At 43.6% G+C, this 25,404-nt stretch overlaps 1 protein-coding gene across 4 annotated transcripts in view; it reads right to left on the minus strand.

Annotated features, from left to right (window-relative positions):
* Window positions 1-25,404, minus strand: part of SLC44A3 (solute carrier family 44 member 3) — a 94,922-nt gene that overhangs the window by 26,087 nt on the left and 43,431 nt on the right. For 3 of the 4 annotated variants that reach the window (XM_060302575.2, XM_030868721.3, XM_030868720.3), the window contains exons 10-12: window positions 24,343-24,508; window positions 13,554-13,710; window positions 11,010-11,096 (exon numbers count right to left, since the gene is read on the minus strand). In XM_060302575.2, coding sequence (XP_060158558.1) covers window positions 11,010-11,096; window positions 13,554-13,710; window positions 24,343-24,508 — 410 coding nt within the window. The remainder of the gene's footprint in view (window positions 1-11,009; window positions 11,097-13,553; window positions 13,711-24,342; window positions 24,509-25,404) is intronic. The other variant, XM_030868722.3, reaches the window with a different exon arrangement.

Genomic DNA, 25,404 nt, shown 5'->3' on the forward strand with positions numbered 1-25,404 from the left:
GCATCCAGCTCTGCTTTTTTTTAAGCAGAGCACGGAACAGTGGCAAGACTCTAAAGGCGAGTGCCCACGCCTAGGGTCTGAGTTTGCCAGGAAGTGAGGGGGTTCCAGAGACGTGGGGGGCTTTCATTGCTAAAACCAGAACAGTCCCAGACAAAGCAGGAGGGTTGGTTACCCTACCACTAGCACATCTAGGCAGACAGGGCCATAGGTGGCCTTCCAAAAGACTCCTGCTTCCCAAGCAGAGCTTGAAGGAGCCATGAAGATGGGAAGATGGATGTCTCAAGGGCAACCTGTGTGTACTGATGCCTGGGGCTACCTGACACCTCATATAACCCCATGGGGGGACAGCCCGAGAATAATGGATTAAACTTTCTGCCAATCCAGTGGAATGGGAGTTCACAGACAGAAATTAGGTTGAGAGACATGATAAAGTATTTCTTGCACATCTGAGATTGTGGATGAGGCGCACATCTGGGTGGAAGTGGGTCAGAGATGAGACTCAGGCAGTGGCAGCACAGAGCACTGTCAGACTCTAGCTTTGAGCAGAACATGGAATCCGCAGCCGCTGCATCAAAGTGGCTTTTATTCCCTTGACCACTGTGACTCACACCGCCTTCCTTTTTTTTTAAAAACATTTTTATGAATGCATTCTCTAGTCTCTGGCCAACAATCACTACCTTCTCCCAACAAGTCTAATGTCTAAGACAAAGACACCTGGGGAGCGACAGCTGAGGACCGTATTCACAGTGTCTTGCTTAGAAGGGGATGGAAGGGGATGAAGCATGGGCTTCAGAGGTGGCCACTCTGACAATGACTCTGTTCCAGAAGCAGATGCAGATAAAGAGAAGTGACATGAAGAAACCTGCTCTCCATCGTGAGGAAGATCAGATTTGGGGTAGGAGCTATTTAATGGTTTAATTTCATTTCCCACACTAAATGAATTTGGGAAATGTCGAAACTAATCTACAGTCTTTCCATTTCTTAAGCACTTAGGGTAATGTTGAGAACTTGGATTGTGAAAGTTCTATCTTCCATTTGAACCAGCCCCCCACCCGGCCCCCACCCTGGCTGCCATCACAGATGATGGGCCAGCGTCGGTGGTAAGCATGGCGTCCACAGCGGACACTAGGCTGTGGATGAGAAGAACACAGGAGAAGCCAATGGGCAGCTGCCTCAGCCCCACGTGGAACACTGTCCATCAGAGCACAGTGTTTTCATGGGTCACCTGCTTCCTTACTTCTGGGGCAACTGCTGACCCCAAAGATAGTTTTCATAGAAAGTTAAACACACAGGCAATCTCCCTCAGCATATTTGCAGCATACCTAGAGCATGTCATGACAGGAAGGGAAGGACAAAGAAAATTAGGGTTTGCTTGATGTCCTGCATGGAGCTCAGACTTATGAGAGGAGTCTTACAGATAAGCAAATGGCGATTTCTTGGATCAGATGACCTTTTGAACCAATGTTGTTGGAGACAGTCCCAGTCATCCTCCCTAGGCTGTGGCACAACTACCCTTGAAAATGGGAGTGAAGAGGAAGAAAATGAATGCTAGATGCAGAAAAGAGGGGGCCAAACCGATGTGCTATGCAGGGGATGTTTCCTTAACCTCGGGCCACAGTCATTTTCTGGTCCTGGGTTTGGATTTGAGTACTGGCTTTCCCTCACCATCATCCTTTGTGAGGGGAAACTTAGTCATTAAGTTCCCTGGACTGCAAGGACCAGAAGGGCTGCTCTTAGCAATTCAACTCCCCCCAACAAGTCATGAGTGTGGTGACTCTGGCTGAGGGCAGTGGGGAAGGAAAGGTGTTCTTGGAGAAGTTCCCTGTGGATGCTGATATACCCCTAGCTGAATAATAACCCCAGGAACCCAGCATTGCTCTAAGTGCACAGGATAGAATCAGAGCTTGTACCCTTAGTGGGTTGGTAATGATAATGACCCCCATTTATTCAGCACATACGTCAACATGCTAGGCATAAAACCAGGAGTTTTGCAAACATTATCTCTTTAATTATTTATAATAATCTTGGGAGACAGGCATTGTTATACCCAATTTGTCTGGTACATGGTAGACTTCCAGTATGTGGTGAATAACTAAGCCTCTCCTTCCCCTCACAGAAGAAACGAACATTTATGGAGCAATACTAAGAGCCAGACACCACACCATGTTTATGTGTATTAGTTTAATTAACCCTCTCAGCTGCCTATGAGGTAGGTGTTAAGAACTTTGCTTTATAAATGGGGAAACCAAGGCTAAGTAAGAGAGGTGAAGTGACCTGCCCAATGTCACACAGTAAGTGGAGAAGCTATGATCCAAACCCCGACCTGTCTGCCTTCTTCCCATTCCATCACACTGCTGGGAAATGAACAGAGGGTCCAGGTCCAGAGAGGGAGGAGGGGGAGGAAGGAAGAGCTCTCATAAGAGGTGGACAAACATCTTCCAGAAGAAGGGGAGCGCTAAGGTGTAAGAAGGGAGGATGCTTGGAGAGGGAAGCTGGAGGAGTGGTACCATTAATAAGAGGTGCGATCCCATCCTTCCCAGATCCAAGCGTTCCCCACCCTCTGCCCTGTGAGCATGGGCCCTGACTTCCATGTTGCCCAAGGGAGTGGGGTGATCTACGTATAGTTCTTTTTATCAGGTGAGCCGGGGCAGCTCTCATCGACATTCTGTGTACTGTGACATACTTGTTTGTCCCCAGTGTCTCAGTGAAGCTCGGGAGGGTGGGGGGAGAGAAGATGCGAGGTAGAGAAGAGGAGAATCAGAGAGAGCCCCGCCCACTGTGTAAGCCTGGTTGAAGCACTCAAGCCCTCTGGACCCCAGATTCTGCTGTAATGAGGGGCAGGGCTTCCATGATCTCTTAAGTTCTGGGGTCTGAGTTCCTCCCTGGGGAAGGGGTACCCTGGTGGACTGGTAAAGACCTGGTTTTAAATCCTGGTGGAGGTAACCCTGTGTTTGTATTTCCATGGCCATTCGTTCCCAGAGGAGGTAGATGACTTGAAGGACTTAAGGGTGAGTTTGGAGGGAAGAGCAGAGCACAGGCTGGCTCAGCCCTTTGCCACTGTCTTTGGGATCTACCTAGCACTGAGGACACACCTCCTCAGCTTCTCAGCTGAGTTTGCGGGGGAGACCCCAGGGGCAGGTCTACATTGTTGGCTGGGCCTGGGACAGGGTGAGTTGGTCTCTCCATTTCAAGGCTGAAAACTTTAATAAGCTGCTCCTACACTGTATTTTCCGGCCATTAGGTACTCAAGGTGATATTTTTAATCTTCACCTGCTGCCTCTTGGGTCTCTCAGTTGTTCAGAACTTTACGAGGAATAGGGGATGACTTATTATGGCTCCCAAACCTTAACACTCAACTCTGTTACTTTCCTCCTGTCTAACCTGGAGCAGGTTGCTACTTAACCTCTCTGAACCTAAGTGTCATCATCTATCAAAACAAGAAAAAGGATAACGATTGTACCTTTCTCACAGGATTATTTGCGAGGATGAAGGGAGTTAATACATGTAAAGCAGTTAGCCTGGTGCTTGCTGCACAGAAGTGGCCAATAGTGGTAGGAATTCCTGTCTTGAGGAGCTGCACACCTTGGAGGGAGCCTAACAGTTGCCTCCCAAGAGGTTTTCTGATTAGCTGAGGGCCCCTTGCAAAACTCACCCTCCCTTCCCTATAGTGGGGCAATCATTCATTCGACAAACATTAACTGTTTCTCCGAGAAGGTAGAAGAATTTCAAGTCAGAAAGGACAGACGGCAGCTGCCCAGAAGGAGGAGAGGCTGCTGAGGCCCATTTAGGGCAGAGGGCTTTAGGGTATAGGAAGTGAGCTTGAGCTCCCCCTCTTGAGCCCCAAGCCTTGCAACACACCCACAGCAGGTGGGAGCCGGGCTCCAGAGAGGCTGCTCCCCAGGAAGCTACTTAAAGCCACAGCGCTGAGCCCAGTAGCTCCTGAGCCACGCACCAGGAAACAGGAGGGTACAGTTGGTTTTCTCCCAGACAGCCTGGGGTCTCTGACAAATAGGCGTCTCAATTCCTTTCTATCTAAAGTCAGGACAGGAGCATTTGCCACAAAGCAGCTGGGCTGTGAGGATTACCATCATCTAGAAATGGGCTCTAATGTAAACGATCATATTGACACACATGCGAGCTTCTTCTACAACATGCACACACGGAGGCATCTCTCCGGGGCTCTCAGCATCAGCTGGCTGCCCCAGAATAGCTCTAAGCCAGTCGGTGGGGGCAGGAGAATTCGGAACCGCCGCTGCCATGGAAAGAACAGCTGTCTGCATGCTCTGTGATGAGGCAATGTCAACTACCCCAAGAACTCTGTTCTCTTAAGAACCTTTATATCATTTTCATAATCGAGTTCGAGAAATTGCACAATATTCATGACTTTTCTTTTCTGAGCTGCACACATTTTTCTGGGGAGAGGAGAGGAGTCCCTGGAGGTCTGCCAGCTGGCTGACGATGAACCAAAATCAGACACGGAAAAGTTACCCAGTGCCTTTCCTCCTGATGGACTGTGAGAAAGAGAAGCATTGAAGTCGAGCTAACTGCAAAGGAAGTGGAGGGGGGAGAGAAGGCTTTGGGATATTACAGAGTCAAGTCTGCCACAAAGGCTTAGAAGACAGAGACCGACTTTACGTGCCCTGAAAAACAAGCACTGGCCGGCAGTGTGGGCTGGGGTGTCGGGGTGGGCTATGAAGCAGGGAGGGGAGAGATGTGTATATTTTCCTAGTAGCGGCAAGTTTTTCTCTGCACTGGACTCGACAAGATTATCTGGAGCCTTTCTGACCAGTATATTTGTTAGTCAGGAAGCCAGGAAGCTATGGGCATTTCAAATCAAATGCCAAGAGGCAATAATCTATGCATTTCTTGGTATCTCATATCTAGACGGACGCCACAATAGAGCCTGATGGGCTGATGGGCTGCATGAAGCCTGATGGGCTGCATGAAGGCAGATCTGACCAGGAGACACAGCAGAGATCCACTGGGCACCCAGCTACCCTGCAAAATGGCCCACGGCAGAAACGGGAGGTGAAAGCTGCGACACAGTACCCTCCGCTGTTGAGAATGACCGAGCTGACTGGCATTTTACCAGCATCTCATCACCAGTTCAACGTACTTATTGCTGTCACTACAGCAGCAGTGTTGGGAGAATCGCTGTAAGGGGATGCAGATAGCGGTCCACTCATATTCTCAGTCCACTCAACAAAGATTCTGGAGGCTTGAGATCCGGGCAACATAAAGCATCATTAACCTTTGTGATCCCCGGGTAAGTCCACAACATGGATAAGAAAACCAACATTAAAAAAAAAATAGATCCTGCCATTCAGGACACAGTGGGAGGACACATCCTGCCCCACGTCCCGCACCAAGCGTGTCACGGATATGATGCGGCAACATGGTACCCGTGTGCCCCAGCTCTTGGCCGGCACCACGGCAAGGCTGAGCACGCCCCACGAGGACCTCAGATCATTTAAGCTGATCGTCTTCTGCAGAAGCTCAGTAAGGCGGAGGGATTCACCCAAGTTCCACAAAGACGGCAGAAGCCAACTGCTGCCACACCTGACTAGGGGTTGCCTTTACCTAAGAGCTCCTCCCAGGAGACGGAATGGAAATCGTCGTTCTCAAACTTGTGTGACCTCAGCCCACAGCTCACTTCCTATACCCATTCCCACTTCTGCTGGAAGAACGAAGAATTGAAAAGGAACGCAATGCTCACCATGATAAAAGTACAACACATTAAACAAGAGCCAAATACGCACCAGAAGTGAGGTGGTAAACAAGGCAAGTATAACTGCAGTTGAATAACACAGCCAACCCAAGGCGACTCTGGTGGCACTCATAGCAAAGGGTTCCCTCCCCAGTCTGCAAAATCCCAGCTCTGCCTGGGCTCATTCACAAGCATTGCATGGTCACCAGGCATCGCCCTGGCAGTCAGAGGCATCTTAACAGAATTACGAATTTGAGTCCTCAGGAAACCAAGTAAAACATCAATGTTGGTTCATAAATGACACATTTCCGTAAGCTTTAAGTAACACACTATGCACTTTATTGATTGGTAAAAAGCCTTTAGTTGTATGCGAAAATGAAAATCCATGAATTGAAGAAGAATGAATTTGCCTGTAAGAATTGAAGAAAGAACACTCTGGAATATTCAGTCAGTTTGGAATCATCAGGAAGAGTCCTGTGGCCCACCAGTGGGTTTCAAACCTAGAGGAACACTGACCTAAAGCCACCATCAGCTCTGGGACAGACATCTGTGTCCTCCATGAACAAGACATGCACTCAGGGAGACATTTCCACGAGGAACCGTGCGTGGACCGAAAGAATAAGGGGCAGGCGGTTTCTGCCGAAGGGTTAGCCTCCAGAGTCCCATGAGGGGACTTCTCAGTCGGGCTCCTGGGAAGTGCTGGGGGGCGGGGAGGCTGCAGGATCTCCTCGTCTGAAAATCTCTGAGAACACCCAGGCCAGTTGGCCTCCCAGAAGCTTTGACACAGACTTGCCTGAGGGGAGGAGGTGGGCTCAGACCGCCTTGACTAGCCTTTTCTGCACGATGCAGCCTTCGACGCCTTCACTGTCCCCACACCTTTCCTGTCCTCCTCTACAAAAGTCTGCCTGAAGCCAGGCTTGCTCAACAGCCAGCAACTGACTTGTCTGGACTCTGGCTTGGGCAGGCGCTCAAGCGATCCACCCCAGACAGTGGGTGTGACTCCCGCTCTGACTGCTTCAAAATGCACAGTAAGTATGGGCTTGGGTCCCAGAGGCAAGGCAGATATGGATTCAGACGCTAGTTATGCCACTAACTAACTATGCGCCCTCTCTAAGCCTCGGCTTCCTCACCTATAAATTGGAGATAACTAGCTCAGGGGGCTGCAGTTAAAACTCAAAACTGATCCAATGCAGGGGAAGTGCTGAGCACACAACTGGCCATACAGTGAGTGCCAGGAGGCCATGGCTGTTGTTGTCGCTATCAGCCGGTGACCTCCGGTGGTGCTCTATGCTCACGCCTGACAAATCCAACCTCTTCTGTGCAAGCTCTCCTAATCATCAAGTCAAAGTACCTCCCCATACCGACTCCCCTCTTCTGAACTTGGCAGTCCTCATTCCAGCACATGTTGCTCTTTAAACGTCTCATGCAAGCGCCTCATGATCTTCCTCATTCCCCACGCTAGCTTGTCAGCTCCTTGAAGGCCTGGCTTGCTTTATATTCACTCTGTTTCACCACGGTCCCCTCCCCCATTAACCTGGTTCAAATGGCTTGAATACAGCATAAACAAATAGATGTTGGATAAATAAACGTGTGAGGTGTACACACATAATATTTTCAGCTATCTACACATTCGGTATTTATGATGTAGAGAGACAAGTCATGAAAAATGATGGGATGTGGGATTTCATCCCCCACCCCGCAAGTGAATTACCGCTTAGCCTTAGGCTGGGTGTCGACAAATGTGGCAACTGCCACCAGCCTCCCTCCCTCCCAGGACCCGTGAAGACGGATTAGGCTTTTAAGCAGCAATGCTGAAACACAGCGGGCTACTTGATCTTAAGTAAAGAAGAGCATCTGGGTTCTGTTGGTAACAAATGGATCTCATTCTCTTCTAGCATTTCCCAGCTCCTTCTGCACAAAACTAGCAAAATAAAAAATAAGCCTCAACTCTTATGAATCTGATTTCCAGAGCAAACCTTTTCCTAGCAACTCATTCCCGTGCCAGGACATTTTTCAAGAGGCTAATCTAAATTCCTTCCCTCACTTTGAGCTTACTTTCCTTTGTCTACTGCCAAATGAGATCAACAATAGCTTTGACTACCATTATACAACAACTATCTTTATTCTTACAAATCTTTAGTTCACGCTGCTTTCCAGTAGTTGATTTAGACTAGAGGTGACCTTTCCCTCCCCACCAATAGTCACGGCATTCTTTCTTTCTTCTCCATCCTTCCTTCTCTTCTTTCTCAATCTCCTAAGCCTTAGGCCTCCCAGTGGTGTCCACATCAGCTGGCAGTGCCTAGTCCTGTAGGAGTCACCCCACGTTAAAGCTGCCCCGACAGCTGGTTTAGGCCCAGGCCTAGTGCACGGGCACCATGAACAGAATCCAGAAGACCTATCCCTGTTTGCAGCACTGATTCACTATGAGCTGGATCCTCGAGGCTCGCTGAGCCTTCCTGTGATTCAGGGACAACCATTCCCACTGTAAATCTGTTATAAGGATTCCTCCCCTTTATAATGGTAATTATAGTGTGATTAAATCTAACACTACTTAGGATCTTGGAAACATTTTGAACTCCCCAACGAAAAGGTACTGGGCTAATGTAAGGTGCTGAAACTTCAGAATGCAGCAAACACATCCCTTAGGATAAGAGGGCAGCGAAAACAAACATGAACATGGTATGAGACAGTGACTTTCAAACATGTTCAAGCAGCAGAGCCTGTCTTTAAATGAAACCTTCAGTGGAATCCCACTCCTAAACCAGATAAAAGTGGAGCTGCTCTGGTTGCAAGGCAGGGGTGGGTGCTGGTGGTGGTGCTGGTGGTGCTGGTGATGGTGCTGGTGATGGTGTTGCTGGTGCTGGTGGTGGTGCTGGTACTGGCTGTGGTGGTGGTGGTGGTGGTGGTGGTGGCAGTGCTGGTGGTGGCGGTGCTGGTGCTGGTGGTGCTGATGGTGTTACTGGTGCTGGTGGTGGTACTGGTGCTGGTGAGGCTGGTTGTGGTGGTCTTGGTGATGGTGGTGGTGGTGCTGGTGATGGTGCTGGTGCTGGTGGTGCTGGTGGTGTTGCTCGTGCTGGTGCTGGTGAGGCTGGTGGTGGTGGTGCTGGTGATGGTGCTGGTGATGGTGTTGCTGCTGGTGGTGGTTGTGGTGATGGTGTGGTGGTGGTGGTGGTAATGGTGCTGGTGATGGTGTTGGTGGTTTTGCTGGTGGTGGTGCTGGTGCTGGTGGTGCTGGTGCTGGTGGTGTTGGTGGTTTTGCTGGTGGTGGTGGTGCTGGTGATGGTGGTAATGGTGCTGGTGATGGTGTTGTTGGTGGTTTTGCTGGTGGTGGTGGTGCTAGTGATGGTGTTGCTGGTGGTGTTGCTGGTGCTGGTGGTGTTGCTGGCGCTGGTGGTGTTGCTGGCGCTGGTGGTGGTGGTGGTATTGGTGGTGGTGGTGGTGGTGGTGGTGGTGGTGATGGTGGTAATGGTGCTGGTGATGGTGTTGTTGGTGGTTTTGCTGGTGGTGGTGGTGCTGGTGATGGTGGTAATCGTGCTGGTGATGGTGTTGCTGGTGGTGTTGCTGGTGCTGGTGGTGTTGCTGGCGCTGGTGGTGGTGGTGGTATTGGTGGTGGTGGTGGTGGTGGTGGTGGTGGTGATGGTGTTGCTGTTGTTGGTGCTGGTGCTGGTGCTGGTGCTGGTGGTGGTGCTGGTGCTGGTGCCGGTGGTGCTGGTGGTGTTGCTGGTGGTGGTGATGGTGGTGGTGGTGGTGGCGCTATGGGCCCAGAACCCACCTTTCCTCCTCCTCACCCATTTCTTCCCCCTCCTGAGTGGTGGTCCCTGCCGCACCCACAGGGAGCCCCTAGGCTTCCATGGGGCAGTGAACGAGGGACATGGAAAGAACCTGAATTTACATAATACAATGAGGGCACTGCAACTCAACCTTCAGTTCTTAAAGGGCTATGTGGCCAACATATTAGTATATCAACGGTCCCACTGCTTTTGTCTTTCTCATCTGTCTATATGTTTCTTAGCTTGATTTTCATGTAAGTATATTTTATCACAGTACTTTTTTGTAATGCATCTCAAAATCTTTGTGGAATAAGTTGGTATCTGGATATGTGCACAGAGTTCTAGGAGAGAGAGGCTGGCATATTACACTGCGACAAGACACTCATAGGGTTTGGCCTGACTTTGCTACAGGACCCACCATTCTGAAGGTGCTGTGGTATTTTACTGTGTTTTATACATACTGGCTTGAAGTGATCCAAGTGAAAACTAAATACACTCTAAAATGTATTCCAAGATTCTTAAGAAGAGCCTTAAATATAGGGTTTTACAACAAGACGACTACAGTCTCCCCAGAACAATGAAAGATATTCTTAATGCCACTTACAAGACATTAAACATAGATGGCCTCATTAGTCCCTTTACTGCTACTGGCATATTTATTGGGAAGAGGGGCAATAATAGGAAGTACTTTTCTAAGTGAGACAAAGTATAAAACAGCCTGCTGACTTATAAAAATAATGCTTTGTGTAAATTTTACTAAGGGTTATTAAAATTTCCTAAATTATCTACAGAAAAATAAAACATATATTTAAATTTCCATCAGTTTGAAAGACTCAGGAGAAAAAAAATCCGAAATTCAAACAATCACAGTATGCAAGTTTTCTGATTTTCAAAGGAGTATTTATAGCTTGAAAGGGAAAGGCTGGCAAAATATGTAAAAATTAGGGAGGCAATTCTTTTCCTATTTCAGGAAAATTATAGTTCTTGGAGAAGACATTGAAAATTAGCTCTCAGTTGATACACACGCCTTGTGTTAGAGTTTCTAAAGCCCCCTCCTCTTTTTATTTCTGAAAAGAGAGACACTTTTCTTTCAGAATTTGAAGAATGGCATTAATGACCTAAAGTTCTAAGGTAAAGGTCTGCAAACTACAGCTGAGGAACTAGATCCATCAGACACAGAGTGCTTCCCTCTGGCCGGAGCTAAGAATAATTTTCACATTTTAAAGATAGCTGGAAAAATTCAAAAGAAGAATATTTCTTGATACATGAAAAATACAAAATTCAGATTTCAGTGCCCATAGGTAAAAGTTTACTGGAACACAGTCAGGCCCGTCCAGTTACACCTTGCCTACGGCTGTTTCTTGCTGCCGCGGCGGAGCTGAGTAGTCGTGACCCAAACTGAATGACCCCAAAGCTGAAAACTTTTACACAATCTGGCCTTTACAGAAAAACTGGCCAACCCCCGACCTAAGAGATGACGCCCACTGGCAGGCCCCTCCGTGTGTCCCTGGGGCACGTGGCAGGAGACATACCTGGTTGAAATGGCCCAGGCATTTGTCAAGACACCGGAAGCAGCAGTAGCAGCATCGGGACACACAACTCGACCAGGCGCCGTGCTGCTGGGGTCAGGTTAAGAACGAAAGGATCAGTGTCAGAAACAACACAGGAGAGAGGTAAGCAGGCAGTTTCTGTGAACATACCGTGTTCCTACTTGGAGACCCACGTACCCGGGGAAGCACTGCGGCAGTTCTCACTCGGTAGAGAAGTTCTTCTGTTCTGTATAGGCTACTCCTACTACTAATTATTATCATTTCTACTGCTGATGAGCATGATTTCTCTCCTGTGGGCTTACCTGTTAGGACTGCTGTTAACTTCAGCAGAAAGGGAAATGGGTTAGTCCATATGTACTAGCAAAGGTGAAGTAGACCTCCTGGTTCTAGTTAAAAAAAAAGAATCAATCTCTCTTCCCTCTTCACCTTCCCCTAAGTGTCTTCAATTATAAACTCTGCTTTTTCAAACCAAAGTCTGTATTCATGAAAAATTCACATCCCTGAGACAATAAAGCGAATGCACTGTAGATACTAGTTACGTGTTCACGTAAAAAGAGTCAGGTTTAATTTTTTTGGAAATACATCCTATAGTGAGCCTTTCAGGGCTAAATTTTTAGGGATAAATCAGTCCTTCGAAATGTAACTTGAACTTGTGTATAACTCAGGAATGAATAATTTAACGAAACTTGTTGCGGGGAGGGGTGATTGAATGTGCCCAGACCCAGAGTGGAGGATCCCTGAAAACAATCCTGAAATAGCTCTCTTTGAGGACCCCAGGAATAACTCAGCCTTACCTGGACATTTTCTTGTCTCAATGTTAATTCAATTGGATGAAATTTGACCTGGATACTTTTCAGCCTGGCCATGGTTGTAAATAAGACACTTAATGTAAGAAGGGTCTCACAGTGGCCGTGTGAAATGTTTCACTTGTAGGTACAGTATGGGGCTGTAAGGCTGCTTAGGAAGACCATTTTTTTTTAACCTAAGAAAGGACACATTTCTCCAACAGTGACACCACTAAAAGGGAGTTTGGCCCCTTAGTCCTTATGGGATCTGGCGAGTAATAAATAACCTTTTAGACCTCTGCCGGAGAGGATGAACCAGTAACTTCTCTTTCAGATTTATGGAGGCTGTTTCCCCAAAGAATTTAAGGTGTCTAGCTCTAGGGGAGATAGTTAGTCCCCTGCTGCTCATTAATTTGTGAGTATCTATTACTAATGCATACATATACCTATAATACCTAAATATGAATATATTTAATATATATAAACTATATGAATATATTTAAAATAAAAAAGCTGCTCTGTTCTTCAAGAAATCCTTCTCCCAAGTTTCCTAAGATTGAAGGATCAATTTCAAAATGCAAGAGCCGGAGTAGCTTGATTTGTCCTGGATGTGCAAATGCTTCTTCAAGTCACAGACATGTAGCTAAGCAGTGCTTCAACAGAAATACAAGAAAGTACTCTCTGATCAGGGGCAACGGTTTAGCACGCATTTCAAGATGAGGAAGCTAGATAATTTTATGTGAAATTCAATCAATTGTTCCTAATTAATATACTAATCTTAAATCTTGATTACAGACTTAAATATCAACAATTCAGATTTCTGCTTAAAAGAGCAAACAAAAACAATCTAAAGTATAATTATGAACCCACATGTAAAACTTCCCCAATTAACTAAGAGCACACACGTATACCCAAAAGGTTGGACTCATGTACGTTTGAGAAACTCTGACCAAGTCACCAACGCTGAGGTGGGGATGGGGTCGAGATTAACATTGTGTGAGAACAGAAAAGTTGGGGAAAGTCCAACCTTCCCTTGTTTGGCAGGCCAGAAATACCATGAGAACAGCTGTTTTCCTGGTGTTTTGGTTTCCACTGCCATTCATAACCAAATGTGCATGGAAATAAAAACCAGGGAGGAGAAAAAACCCCAGGCACAAAAGCTCCACAGTTTTCTGCCTTTGGAGCTGAGATTGAGGTCAGCTTGCCCATTTCTAACTATCAAGCACGTGCGTGTGTGTGCACGCGCGCACGCGCACACACACACACACACCAGCAACTTCCCAGGTCACCCTCCAGGAAACACAAAAGGTGGGGAATATTTTAGCATTAAAACAGAAACAAACAAACATTATTCTTATCTTATAGTGCATTTTTCTTTCTTTAAAAAATAAAGCATGATAAATGTCCGTAAAAACTTGCTTAAGTTGCATGTTAAGAATTCCTCCCATTTTTTCAGCATTTAAATAAGAAGGAAAACCAGCAAACTCAGAGCTATGCCCTCTCCACCCCACCTCTGCCACCACATTGGAGAAAATCCAACAAACAAAGCTATGAACAAAACAGGGACCAGGACAAAAAGATTGCTGGGGGTGGGGGGATGGGACCTGAAGAACACTGGAGCTTTCTGAACGGCCACTGGCACAGGTCACATTCCTGTCCCAGGACCCAGTGTAGTTTTCCAGCGATTAACTTTTCTGTAACCCAAACACGGAGCGCACTCTGTTTTAGGGTGCTGCCTTACCTTCTCTTTCAGAGTGTTATAGATGTACATGAGAACGGCTCTTGGCATCCTCACCACAGTGATTAAAAATGACCCTTTGACAACTGTTCCCTGATGGTAGCAGAAAAGAATGGAGAGAGATGAAAGGATCGGGCGATCAGGAGGGTCATTTTTATTTCTGGGAACAGGAGAAAAAAAGACAGCATTTAAAAAACACTATTTAGAAAGAAACGAGAAACTTCTCTCTGGTTCAAATCATCTGTGGTACTAACAATTTAGAAAGCAGGGATGCCATCCGCATTTGGCAAGTTTTTTACACTCCTTGGTAGCTAAGGTTAAATGATTTCTTGGACGAAGTTAATTCCATTTGGTGGCGCTCAATGTTACAAACATGGAACAGAAAATTAAAAAAAAAATACTGATGAGTTAAACAAGTTTTCCTCTTTACCACGCCTACCACCTCCACCAATCCATTAAATTGCGTATTGATTTCATTTTCAGAAGTTTAATTATATAATAATCCCCAAGGTTTAAATTACACACGTGCATCTGTAAATATTGCCAGTATTAGCTCGGTGATTAAAATCACCACCAAATCACATGACCAGGATTGGCAGCCAGAGAGGAACCAGCTTACAGCGAAGGGAGGAAACGTTCTGGCTTTCACACAGCTCCAAGCTCCTGAAACCCAGCTGATTTCTGCTCTGCTCTGTAAAGGTCACTTCACTATGAATCATTTACCGGACTTCATGACACAGCTCTCAAGAATGCAAAAGTCAGTTTCACAGGCAGGAAAAAAAGTGAAAAAGAACAGAATGGGCATATCCCCTACCCAAGCCTGAAAGATAAAACAAAGGAGGGAGGGCTGATGCAACCCCTCCCCCGACACTCTGATGCCAGTTCTAGAAAATGAGGCCCTTTCCGAAAAGCCACTTCACTGATTCCAAGTGAAGCTTGCTTTCTTCATAATGGATTATTCTACAACTTGCTCTGGTTGCTAATAAGTCACTATGAATTAAGGTTTTGACAAGAATCTAGGTTTTGAGGGAAGAAAAGGAAATTGTCCAGAAATGTTTCAAGAGTTGGCAACAGCCGTATTTTGCTGTTACTTAAATCATCCAGGAAGGAATAGAGAATATGAAAGTAATATTGCGAGCAGAATAACTGCAATCCAGTTGTGCCACAAAAAGGGCGATGTGTGTTTCAACTCAATATTGTTGAAAATAGGAAATACCAGGGAAGCTATTGCTGATATGAATTCATTTAGATCTGATAAACTAGAAAAGTAGCACAGCCAGGAAAATCTGACACATTTTTTTTCCTTTTCCTCATTCTTTTTTTTAAAAGGAAGAATGTTTACTTTCCCATTTAGGAGATTTATGTGCCTTAGAACATATTATGGTGCTCAAGAGGGGATGCAGAGAGAAGAAGGCAGCACCTGCTTTCCATCTGGTAGGGAAACAAAGGATTCACAGGCCACTGTGAACTGGGCCTTGGGGGCTGGTCCTCCAGGTACTGAAGTTTGGGGTTAGGCACCTGATTGCCAAGGCTTTGCTGGGATGGGATTAACCATTTCAGGCAGAGGAGTGTCTGCACTGTCTGGACTGCCCTTAACCATGTTGCATCCCAGTGATGGCTCCAGCCGCTCCAGGGCTTGGCTGGAAGAAGATGTAGACATTCCAGAAGCTGAGTTACCACGTGAGAGAGAAAACCTGAAAAGAAGGCTAGCTTGTGGAGCCAGGAGTCACTCGATACCCACCCTGAGAACTATAATGCCACCCCACAGGGAAAGGTCAATCAGTGGAGGGTCTTGGAGTCCCCACTTTCTCTCCCTAGACCTTTTTTCCATGTTCAAAGGTAACATCACCTTATCAGCCCTCCTCCGCTATGCATGTGGCTGGGGCCTTCACCTCTGTTACCTTCACAACCAGCAAAAACTGCCTTCAGGAAGAGGCTCTGATTACACCTGGTGAAGCTTAAACTGAGACTTCACCATATTTTGAGAATTGGCGTTCGGGACTGCAGTGCAGCGAGGGGTGTATTGGGCAGCTCAGTGATGGGCTTGTGAGGATGCTAGGGCCTCCCGTCAGGCCTGTGCCTCTGTCTCTAGGGAGTACTGCACGCTGAGCCTCTTCCACTGGGTTCTGTGGGTGGTGGCAGTAGGAAGACCCCGGGCAGTGTGAGAGAGCAGGAGACTCGAGGATGCGCCCCACACGCCTAGCTCCCCTACTTTTAAACTTGTGGCTGCTGAGTGCTAAAGGTGCCTGGCCCTGTGCAGTGGAGCCAGGGCCCCAGGACACTGCATCAGCTCAAGTCACTGGACAAAGCATTTAATGGTTCCATTCATCCAAGTCTGTAGCTCCTCTGGGTCATGGTACGTAAGTGCTGTTTTGCAACTACTATTTGCTGGGACCGTAGAGCATAAGTCGAATCCAGCAACTTCGGGGTCCTAGAGGCACGTTTTAGCTCCAGTTAGATCCAGCCTAGTGCTCATTGAGAACTCTTCAACAGTATGGAAAATTCATTTTGCGCTATGGCTCCTGGACAAGGACTGGGCTGCACAGGATGGATGGATGGCCTCCAGTGCCAACCTGGTCCTGAGCAAAGGAGCATGGTGTGTCCCTGCAGAGACCTTGTCCTTTCCTGATATTTCTTTCAGCAAAACTACTGCAAGATGGGATTGTGATGACTGTGGGGAAGCTGTGAGATTCATCTTTCCAGTCTCAAAGAAAATGGAAGCTCTTTGCTCTGAGGAACAGGTCCTCGGCGGCTCTTCTCAGGGTTAGGAAACTCATCTGTCTCCTACCTACATTCCTTAGGCTCCGCTGTGATTCCACTTCCTCACTTCCTCCTCAGCAAATCCAAAGCAGCTGCAAACCATCTTTTGTATAGTTGTAAACGATGAAGTCATGCCTCATGCGTCCCTTCTCCAAACTGAGCGGTGCTGGTTCCTTCCTATCACATCTCAGCCACATCTTTATGGCTCTCAGTTGACCCCTCTTCAAGCAAATGGTTGTAAGAGGGAAATGACATAGGTTGCCCATGTCCTGGTACTTGATGGTCTTTGTATGAACTCTTCAGCCCTCTTACTGCTTAAATGAATGACAGAGATGAATGCACTCTGGCTATATTTAATTCTCACCCTGAGTGCAGGCTAGAACATGAGATTAAAGAATGGTGAGCCCTGAGATAAAGAAAAACCTTGAGGTTTCAAAATTAGCACACGGTCAAAAAGAATGCAGAGCTCTTTAATAAATGAAACAGTAGTGCTAAAAATAAATCAGCATGCATTTTACTTTGAATTAGTTTGTTTATTTTTATCAAATATATGAAATACCTTAAAAAGTCAAATAGTACTGCTAGGCGTAACAGGAAAAACAACAGTTTTCTTTCCCCACCACTAATTTTCTCTCCCTGGAGGTAATATTTTAGCTGTTTCTTCTGGAACTCACCCTCACACTTCTAAATTACTTGTTCTTACTGCTATTTCTTGATTTTTTTTTCAGCCTCAGAGACTGTCAACTGACTTCCCACCATGGAAGATGCAGGTTTTATTCTCCTACACAGCCTAAACTCCCCAACACACTCATTTTCCCACCCCTCTTCTTCTCAACATAATTACACTGAAGTTTTTAATGTTTTCTTCCCAGCTTTATTGAGATATAATTGACATATAACATTATGTAAGTCCAAGGTACATAATGTGTTGATTTGATTCACTTATATATTTAAAAATGATTACCACCATAGCGTTAGCTAACACCTCAATCACCTCATATATTTAACCATTTCTTTTTTGTGGTTGTGAACATTTAAGATCTACTCTTTTAGCAACTTTCAAGTATATAATACAGTCTTATTAAGCATAATCACCATGTTGTACATTAGATCCCCAGAACTTATTCATCTTCTATCTAGAAGTTTGTACCCTTTAACCAGTTATCTCCCTTTCCCCTACCCCCAGCCCCTGGTAACGACCATTCTACTCTGTTTCTGTGAGTTCAGCTTTTTTAGATTCCACATATAAGTGATATCATCCAGTAACTGTTTTTCTGTGAATTATATCACTTAGCATAATGCCCTCAAGGTCCATCCATGTTGCTGCAAATGGCAGAATTTCCTTCCCACGGCTGAATAATATTCCATTATATATATCACATCTTCTTTACCCATTCACCTTTCGATGGACACTTAGGTTGTTCCCATACCTTGGCTACTGTGACTAGTGCTGCAGTGAACATGGGAGTGAAGATATTTCTTCAAGATAATTTTTTTATTTCCTTTGGATATACACACAAGAAGTGGGATTGCTGGACTGTATAGCGGTTCTGATTTTAATTTCTTGAGGAACCTCCATACTGTTATACTGTTTCCGTAATAGCTGTACCAATTTACATGCCCACCAACAGTGCACAAGGGTTCCTTCTTTTCTACATCCTTGCCAACAGTTATCTCTTGTCTTTTTTTTTTAAATGCTTGGCTTTATTTATTTATTTATTTTTGGCTGTGTTGGGTCTTCATTTCTGTGCGAGGGCTTTCTCTAGTTGTGGCAAAGGGGGGCCACTCTTCATCGCGGTGCGCAGGCCTCTTACTATCGCAGCCTCTCTTGTTGCGGAGCACAGGCTCCAGATGCGCAGGCTCAGTAGTTGTGGCTCATGGGCCTAGTTGCTCCGCGGCATGTGGGATCTTCCCAGACCAGGGCTCGAACCCGTGTCCCCTGCATTAGCAGGCAGATTCTCAACCACTGCGCCACCAGGGAAGCCTTCTTGTCTTTTTGATGATAGACATTCTGACAGGTATAAGGTGATATCTCATTGTGGTTTTGATTTGCATTCCCTGATGATTAGTGATGTTGAGCACATTTTCATGTGCCTGTTGGTTATTTGTATGTCTTCTTTGGAAAAGAAGTTCAGTTCCTCTGCCGATATTTTAACTGGATTTGTTTTTTTTTGTTTTTTTTTTTTTTTACTATTGATTTGTGTGAGTTCTTTATATATTTTGGTTTTTAACAGCTTATCAGACATGCAATTTGCAAATATTTTCTCCCACTCCATAGGTTGCCCTTTCATTTTGTTGACTGGTTCTTTTACTGTGTAGAGATTTTTAGTCTGATGTAGTCTCACTAATTTTTGCTGTTGTCACTTGTGCTTTTGGTGTCATATTCAAAAAATCATTTCTAAGACTGATGTCAAGGAGCTTTTCCCTTACGTTTTCTTCTAGGAGTTTTATGGTTTTAGTTCTTATGTTTTAAGTCTTTAAACCATTTTGAATTAACTTCTGTGAACAGTATAATACAGAGGTTTAATTTTTTTATTCTTCATGGGGTTATCCAGTTTTTCCAGAACCATTTATTGAAGATATTATCCTTTCTCCTTTCTGGGATCTCAGTTCTCTTCTATTGATCTATGGGTCTATTTTTATGCCAGTACCATACTGTTCATATAGTACCATACAACACTATAGCTCTGTTGTATAGTCTGAAATCAGAAAGTATGATGCCTCCAGGTGTGTTCTTCTTTCTCAGGATGGTTTTGGCCATTTGGGATCTTTTGTGATTCCCTACAAATTTTAGGATTCTTTTTCTATTTCTGTGGAAAATATAATTGAAATTTTGATAGGGAATGTATTAAATCTATAGATGGCTTTGGGTAATATGGATATTTTAACAATATTAATTCTTCTGATCCATGAACACAGGATATATTTCCATTTGTTTGTGTCTTTCTTTCATCAGTCTTGTACTTTTCAGTAAACACATATTTCACCTCCTTAGTTAAATTCACTCCTAAATATTTTATTGTTTTTGATGCTATCGTGAATGGGATTGTTGTATTTTGTTCTTAGAGTATAGAAATGCACCCATTTTCTGTATGCTGATTTTGTACCCTGAAACTTTACTGAATTCATTGATTTAGTCTAACAGTTTTCTGATGAAATCTTTAGGATTTTCTATATATAAGATCATATCATCTGCAAACAAAGGCAATTTTACTTCTTCTTTTCTGATTTAGATGCATTTTCCCCCCCTTTTTCTTGCCTGATTGCTCTGGCTAGGTCTTCCTGTACTATGTTGAATAGAAATGGTAAGAGTGGGCACTCTTGTCTTGTTTCTGATCTTAGAGAAAAAACTTTCAATCTTTCACCACTATGTTTTAGTTAATGTTTAGGGTTTACATTATCAGTACATAAATAAACTAAAATCAGTACATAAAAAAAAATACAACTGATCCAAACAGTGTATTCTGATTATATTTCCTTTTCTGTACAACTTTTGGTTTTTCCTTAAGTTGATAATGTTTCACACTTTTTATTTGCTTGGTTTTCCATGGACTTCACCAAATGCTTCACCAAAGTATAAATTTTTTCTCCACATATTCAAACAACACATCTGATATTCTCTCAGTTTGCTTTTTATTTTTTCTTAGAGACATCCCTGCTGGAGCCCACTGCTCTCCAGCTCCTTCTTGGACTGGTTGTGCTCTATACCTGCTGACTAGCTACCCTCCTGGGGATTCCCTTCTTTTCTTCACTGTGTTGGAGCCCATTTCCTGAAGCTCATGTTTTCCTCCCTGGCTTACTCCTTAGTTTCAGTGGAGAAAGGATGTGGGGAGGAAATCTTTTGGGATGTTGTATGTCTGAACAGGACTTTATCCTCCTTTACCCTTGACTGATAGTATGAGTAGGTCTAGAACTTTAGGTTGGAAATAATCTTTCCTTAGAATTTTGACAGCCTTGTCCTACTGTCTCCCTGCTTCAGAGTTGCTGTTGAACATCAGATCTCATTCTAGTTTTTTTTAAATTTAATTTTACTTTTTATTGAAGTACAGTTGATTTACAATATTAGTTTCAGGTGTACAACAGTGATTCAATATTTTTAAAAATTATACTCCATTAAGGTTATTATAAAATATTGGCTGTATTCCCTGTGTTGTACAATATATCTTGTAACTTATTTATCTTATACATAGTAGTGTGTACCTCTTAATTCCCTATCCCTACCTTAACCCTCTCCACTCCCCTCTCCCAAATGGAAACCACTAGTTTGTTCTCTAAATCTGTAGGTCTGTTTCTGTTTTGTTATAGTCATTCACTTGTTTTATGTTTTAGATTCCACATATAAGTGATAACATATAGTATTTGTCTTTCTCTAATTTATTTCACTAAGTATAATCCCCTCCAGGTCCACCCATGTTGTTTCAAAATAGCAAAATCTCATTCTTTTTTATGGCTAATATTCCATTGTATAAATATGCCACCTCTTCTTTATCCATTCATCTACTGATGGACACTTAGGTAGCTTCAATATCTTGGCTGTTGTAAATAATGCTGCCTGAACACTGGGGTGCATATATCTTTTGGAATCAGTGTTTTCATTTTCTTTGGATGTATACCCAGCAGTGGAATTGTGGGATCATATGGTACTTCTATTTTTAGTTTTTTAAGGAACCTCCATACTGTTCTCCATAGTGGTTGCACCAATTTACATTCCCACCAACAGTGTACTTGGGTTCCATTTTCTCCATATCCTTGCCAACACTGGATATTTGTGGTCCTTTTGACTACAGCCATTCTGACAGGTGTGAGGTGATCTCTCATGGTCTTGATTTGTATTTCTCTGATGATTAGCAATGTTGGGCATCTTTTCATGTGCCTGTTGGCCATCTCTATGACTTCTTTGGAAGAATATCTATTCAGGTCTTCTGCCCATTTTTAAATTGGGTTTTTTTTTTGATATTGAGTTTTATGACTTCTTTATATATTTTGGATATTAACTCCTTATTGGTCATATCATTTACAAATATCTTTCCCATTCAGTAGGTTGTCTTTTCATTTTGCTGATGGTTTCCTTTGTTGTGCAAAAGCTTTTAAGTTTAATTTGTTCATTTTTGCTTTTGTTTCCTTTGCTTGAGGCAATAGATCCAAAAACTATTACTATGGCTTATGTCAAAGAGTGTTCTGCCTGTTTTCTTCTGGGAGTTTTATGGTTTCCAGTCTTACATTTAGGTCTGTAATCCTTTTTAGTTTATTTTGGTATACAGTATGCAAAAATGTTCTAATTTCATTCTTTTACATGTAGCTGTCCATTTCCTGGCATCACTTATTAAAGAGACTTTCTTTTCCCCACTGTATATTTTTGCCTCCTTTGTCATAAATTAATTGAACATAAGTGCATAAGTTTATTTCTGGGCTCTCTATTCTGTTCCATTGATCTATGTGTCTGTTTTTATGCCACTGTAGCTTTGTAGTTTTGATTACTGTAGCTTTGCAGTACAGTCTGAAGTCACGGAGTGTGAAACCTCCACCTTTGTTCTTTTTTTCAAGATTGCTCTGGCTATTTGGGGTCTTCTGTGGTTCCATATAAATTTTAGGATTATTTGTTTTACTTCTGTGAAAAATGTCATGGGTATTTTGATCAGGATTGCATTAAATCTGTAGATTGCTTTGGGTAGTATGGACATTTTTACAATATTAATTCTTTCAATCCATGAACACAGGATATCTTTCCATTTATTTGTTTCATTTTCAATTTCCTTCATCAAAGTTTTATAGTTTTCAGTATATAGGTCTTTTACCCATTCTAGTTCTTGATATTTTGCCTGTGATCTGTTATTCTCTGTAAAGCTTCTGGGATCTTCTCTTTACTTATGTCCTCCAGATCTGGGAAATTTTGATAATTTCTTCCCTTCTTTTTTCTTCATTCTCTATTTCTGGAACTCATATTAGTCAGATGTTGGGTGTCCTAAATTAGCCTCTGATTTTTTATCCTTTTTCTCCCATTTTGCATCTCTTTATCTTTTTGTTCTACCTTTTGAAAGAGTTCTTCAACTTTATATTTTAATCCCTCAATAGAAAAATATCACTCTGCAATCATATTTTTAACTACAAAGAGGTCTTTCTTGTTGTCTCAATATTCTTTTTTTTTAATTCTTATTTTATGGAAGCAACATTTCTTGGTTCTTTCTGAGGATATTATAGTTGTCGTTGTTGTAGTTTTCTTCTGCTGCCTGCATTGTCCCTATTTTCCCTAAGTTCTTTTTGTTTGTTTGTTTTGTTCATTTTGATCTTTTTCTTTCACTAGAGGCTCCTTCTAATGTTTAACAATCACTGGTTATCAGCTCACATTTAAGAGTGAGGCACTGAAAAGTGAATTAGAGGTTCTATATGAGGGTGACTGCTGACCGGTGAGTTCCACGACCTGGTTCAGAGTCAGGGAAACAGGCCATTTCATTGGGGGACCCCCACATGGCACCATCTGTAGGTCCTTTCTTTGGGTTAGACAATTTCTCCAAAGAAGAATCCGATAATCTCCTGCCAAGGAAATATCAACCTGGCTGTCAACATCCTGGAGGCTAAGCTGTGGAGTGTGGGTTGGTAGTAGGTAGAACACTATTCAGTATTTAGACTTTCACTTGCTCCCCCTTCTTTCAGTGCAGAGCCTTGCCCCAGCCTCAGCTGTGCCAGATGCCCCACGTCCAGACCCTCTCTGATGACTTCTCCAGAGAGCAAAGCTCCCGTCTTGTCTTCTGCTGGTGTGAAGGAGGGGCCCTGGGGCCCAACTGCTCCTTAGGAAGACCTTTTTAAACTAATCTTTGGAAGCACATTTTACACTTGAATTCCTGAGCCTCTCTAGTTTTTGTGGCTCAAACCAGCCTCCTCTCCCACCGAATGCACAGAGATAGGGAGATTTTCATTTCACTGGAATTTAAATAAAAAGCTCTCATTGAAAATGCTTTGATTTTGTGGTACTAAAATAGCCCAAAATCACTGCTGTCAGAGAGATATGACCTGCTGGCCAATTTGGTTAGAATAATCTCTGCTCCTCTACTCAGGAGTAAGCAGCACACATCACCCCCTCCAACGGCTCAAAGGTTCTCAATGCCAAGGTCTACAGCCCTATGTGCGTTCTGTGGGCTCTCTAATGACGGAGGCTCCCAACAGCACCTCTGTAATAAAACCCACAGTACCCCTTACCATCAGGAGGTAATTGCTCAATGGCATGAATCATCCCTGGTTGACTTTCTTACCCCCACGAACCCTCATGTTTTTCTGCTCATTTAGGCTGAGAGATTAGAGGAGGATCAGCCCCATAGGAGTAAACTTCCTGTTCTGAGTCCAACCCTGTCATTCTACTGGCCGTGTTCTTCTTGCCTGTGGCTTTCTCTTTGCCTCATGGAGAGTAGCATACACAAAAGAGGTAAAGGGTTGAGATTGTGTGTGTGTGTGTGTGTGTGTGTATGTCCTCAATTATTTTGATGAGGTAAAGGAGGATGAACACTTAAATAAGTATCATAGCGAACAGAGAAGCAAGTAATTAATTCACTAGCACTTAACTATATGAACATGAATTATATTTTATAGTCATGTACACTTCCCTTAGGATTTAAAATTGTTTTTCAAGAAAACATTCTCCTCATTTTGCATAGGATGACATGAAGCTTGCAGAATTTACTGAAGTGTGCTCCAAATAGATCAGTAATGTTTTTAAAGTTTGAAGTCCGTAAGAATGGATGTTTACAGGAGAAGTCAACCCCTTCTTTTGGATATCTTTCAATTCTAAGCGGTACAAATACTTCCCTGTTGGGCTTCCTTCTGGATTTTCTAGCTTAAAGTAAAAGAGGTTGGAAATGTGACAGATTTAAGATACAACATTTCTTTTTACTACCAAATGAACATCCCTCCTAATTTTGAGCTTGGTCTTTTACTCTTGCCAATCCTTTTTGAGAGGTCATGTCAAAATTTCAAAATATCTTTTGAGATACACAACATGAAGTACATAGACAAATCAATAGGAATAACATGCTAGACCTACCTGTTGAAATACCATGTAACCACTGCCCCAGCTATAGTCATTTGCTGGCATGCAAGGATGAATTCACTAGTCCAGATGAGGCCAATTAAATGGTACCACCACATATACCGAATGCCCGAAAGAGGCTTATATTCCACTTGGCCGCCTTCGATGACCTGTGCAGCTCCTAAAGTTTAAAACACAAACATGCTTTATACCTATGTTTTCCTAAGTATGGAAGAAGGTTCAACAGGCCATGCTTCCTCATACCTGGGCTTTGGCATTACACAAAACACAGATGCCAAAGTAAATTTTGAAATACCCACCATGATATAAGATCTTCATAGCAAAACTAAAAATTGAGCACACACATTTAACTTATGAATAATATTAACAGGGATAATTATGATGACTGATTGGCAGGCAATCTGCAAGACACTTGACCTATACTCTAACACTCGCCCCACTTTACAGATATGAAAACTGAGGTTTGGAAGAGTCAAGTGACTTTTGCAAAGTCTCATTGCTCATGACTGGTGGAGGGAGAATATAAACCTGGACACACTGGACTCTAAAACCCATGGTTTTTCTACCACAACACTTAGTGATGCAAATAAAAATTACGTTCATGGAAGCACACAAAGCCATTAGGACTCTGTTATAGAACCCCACTTCACCAGAAGTTTAGACTTAATAAAAGAGACAAGGATCTTCATTTTTTCAAAGGGATTCATTTCAAGAGCAAACTCTTCTAGGACATTTAAAATATCTACTGGGCCTCAGTGTTAAGCTTCTAGGTTCAAATCTCAGCTTCACCCCTTCTTGGGTAGCTTGGGGCAAGTTATTCGGCCTCTTGGAGTTTTAGTATCCTTATCTGTAATACCCATATGCTGGTGGTAGTTCAAGAGAGAGTAGAGTGGGATTACCTGGTCAGTGCTGGCCCAAAGAAATATCACTACGTAAGTGATAACGATTTTTATTATTATTATTAAATTTCAGGAGCACAACACTGTATTAAAGCGAGGCCAGTGATGCAACCCCAGCAATGCTCTGCCATTCACTGGTTATACCCTGCTTTATTTG

The sequence above is a fragment of the Globicephala melas genome, chromosome 1, assembly GCF_963455315.2.
Source record: "Globicephala melas chromosome 1, mGloMel1.2, whole genome shotgun sequence".
Lineage (NCBI taxonomy): Eukaryota > Metazoa > Chordata > Mammalia > Artiodactyla > Delphinidae > Globicephala > Globicephala melas.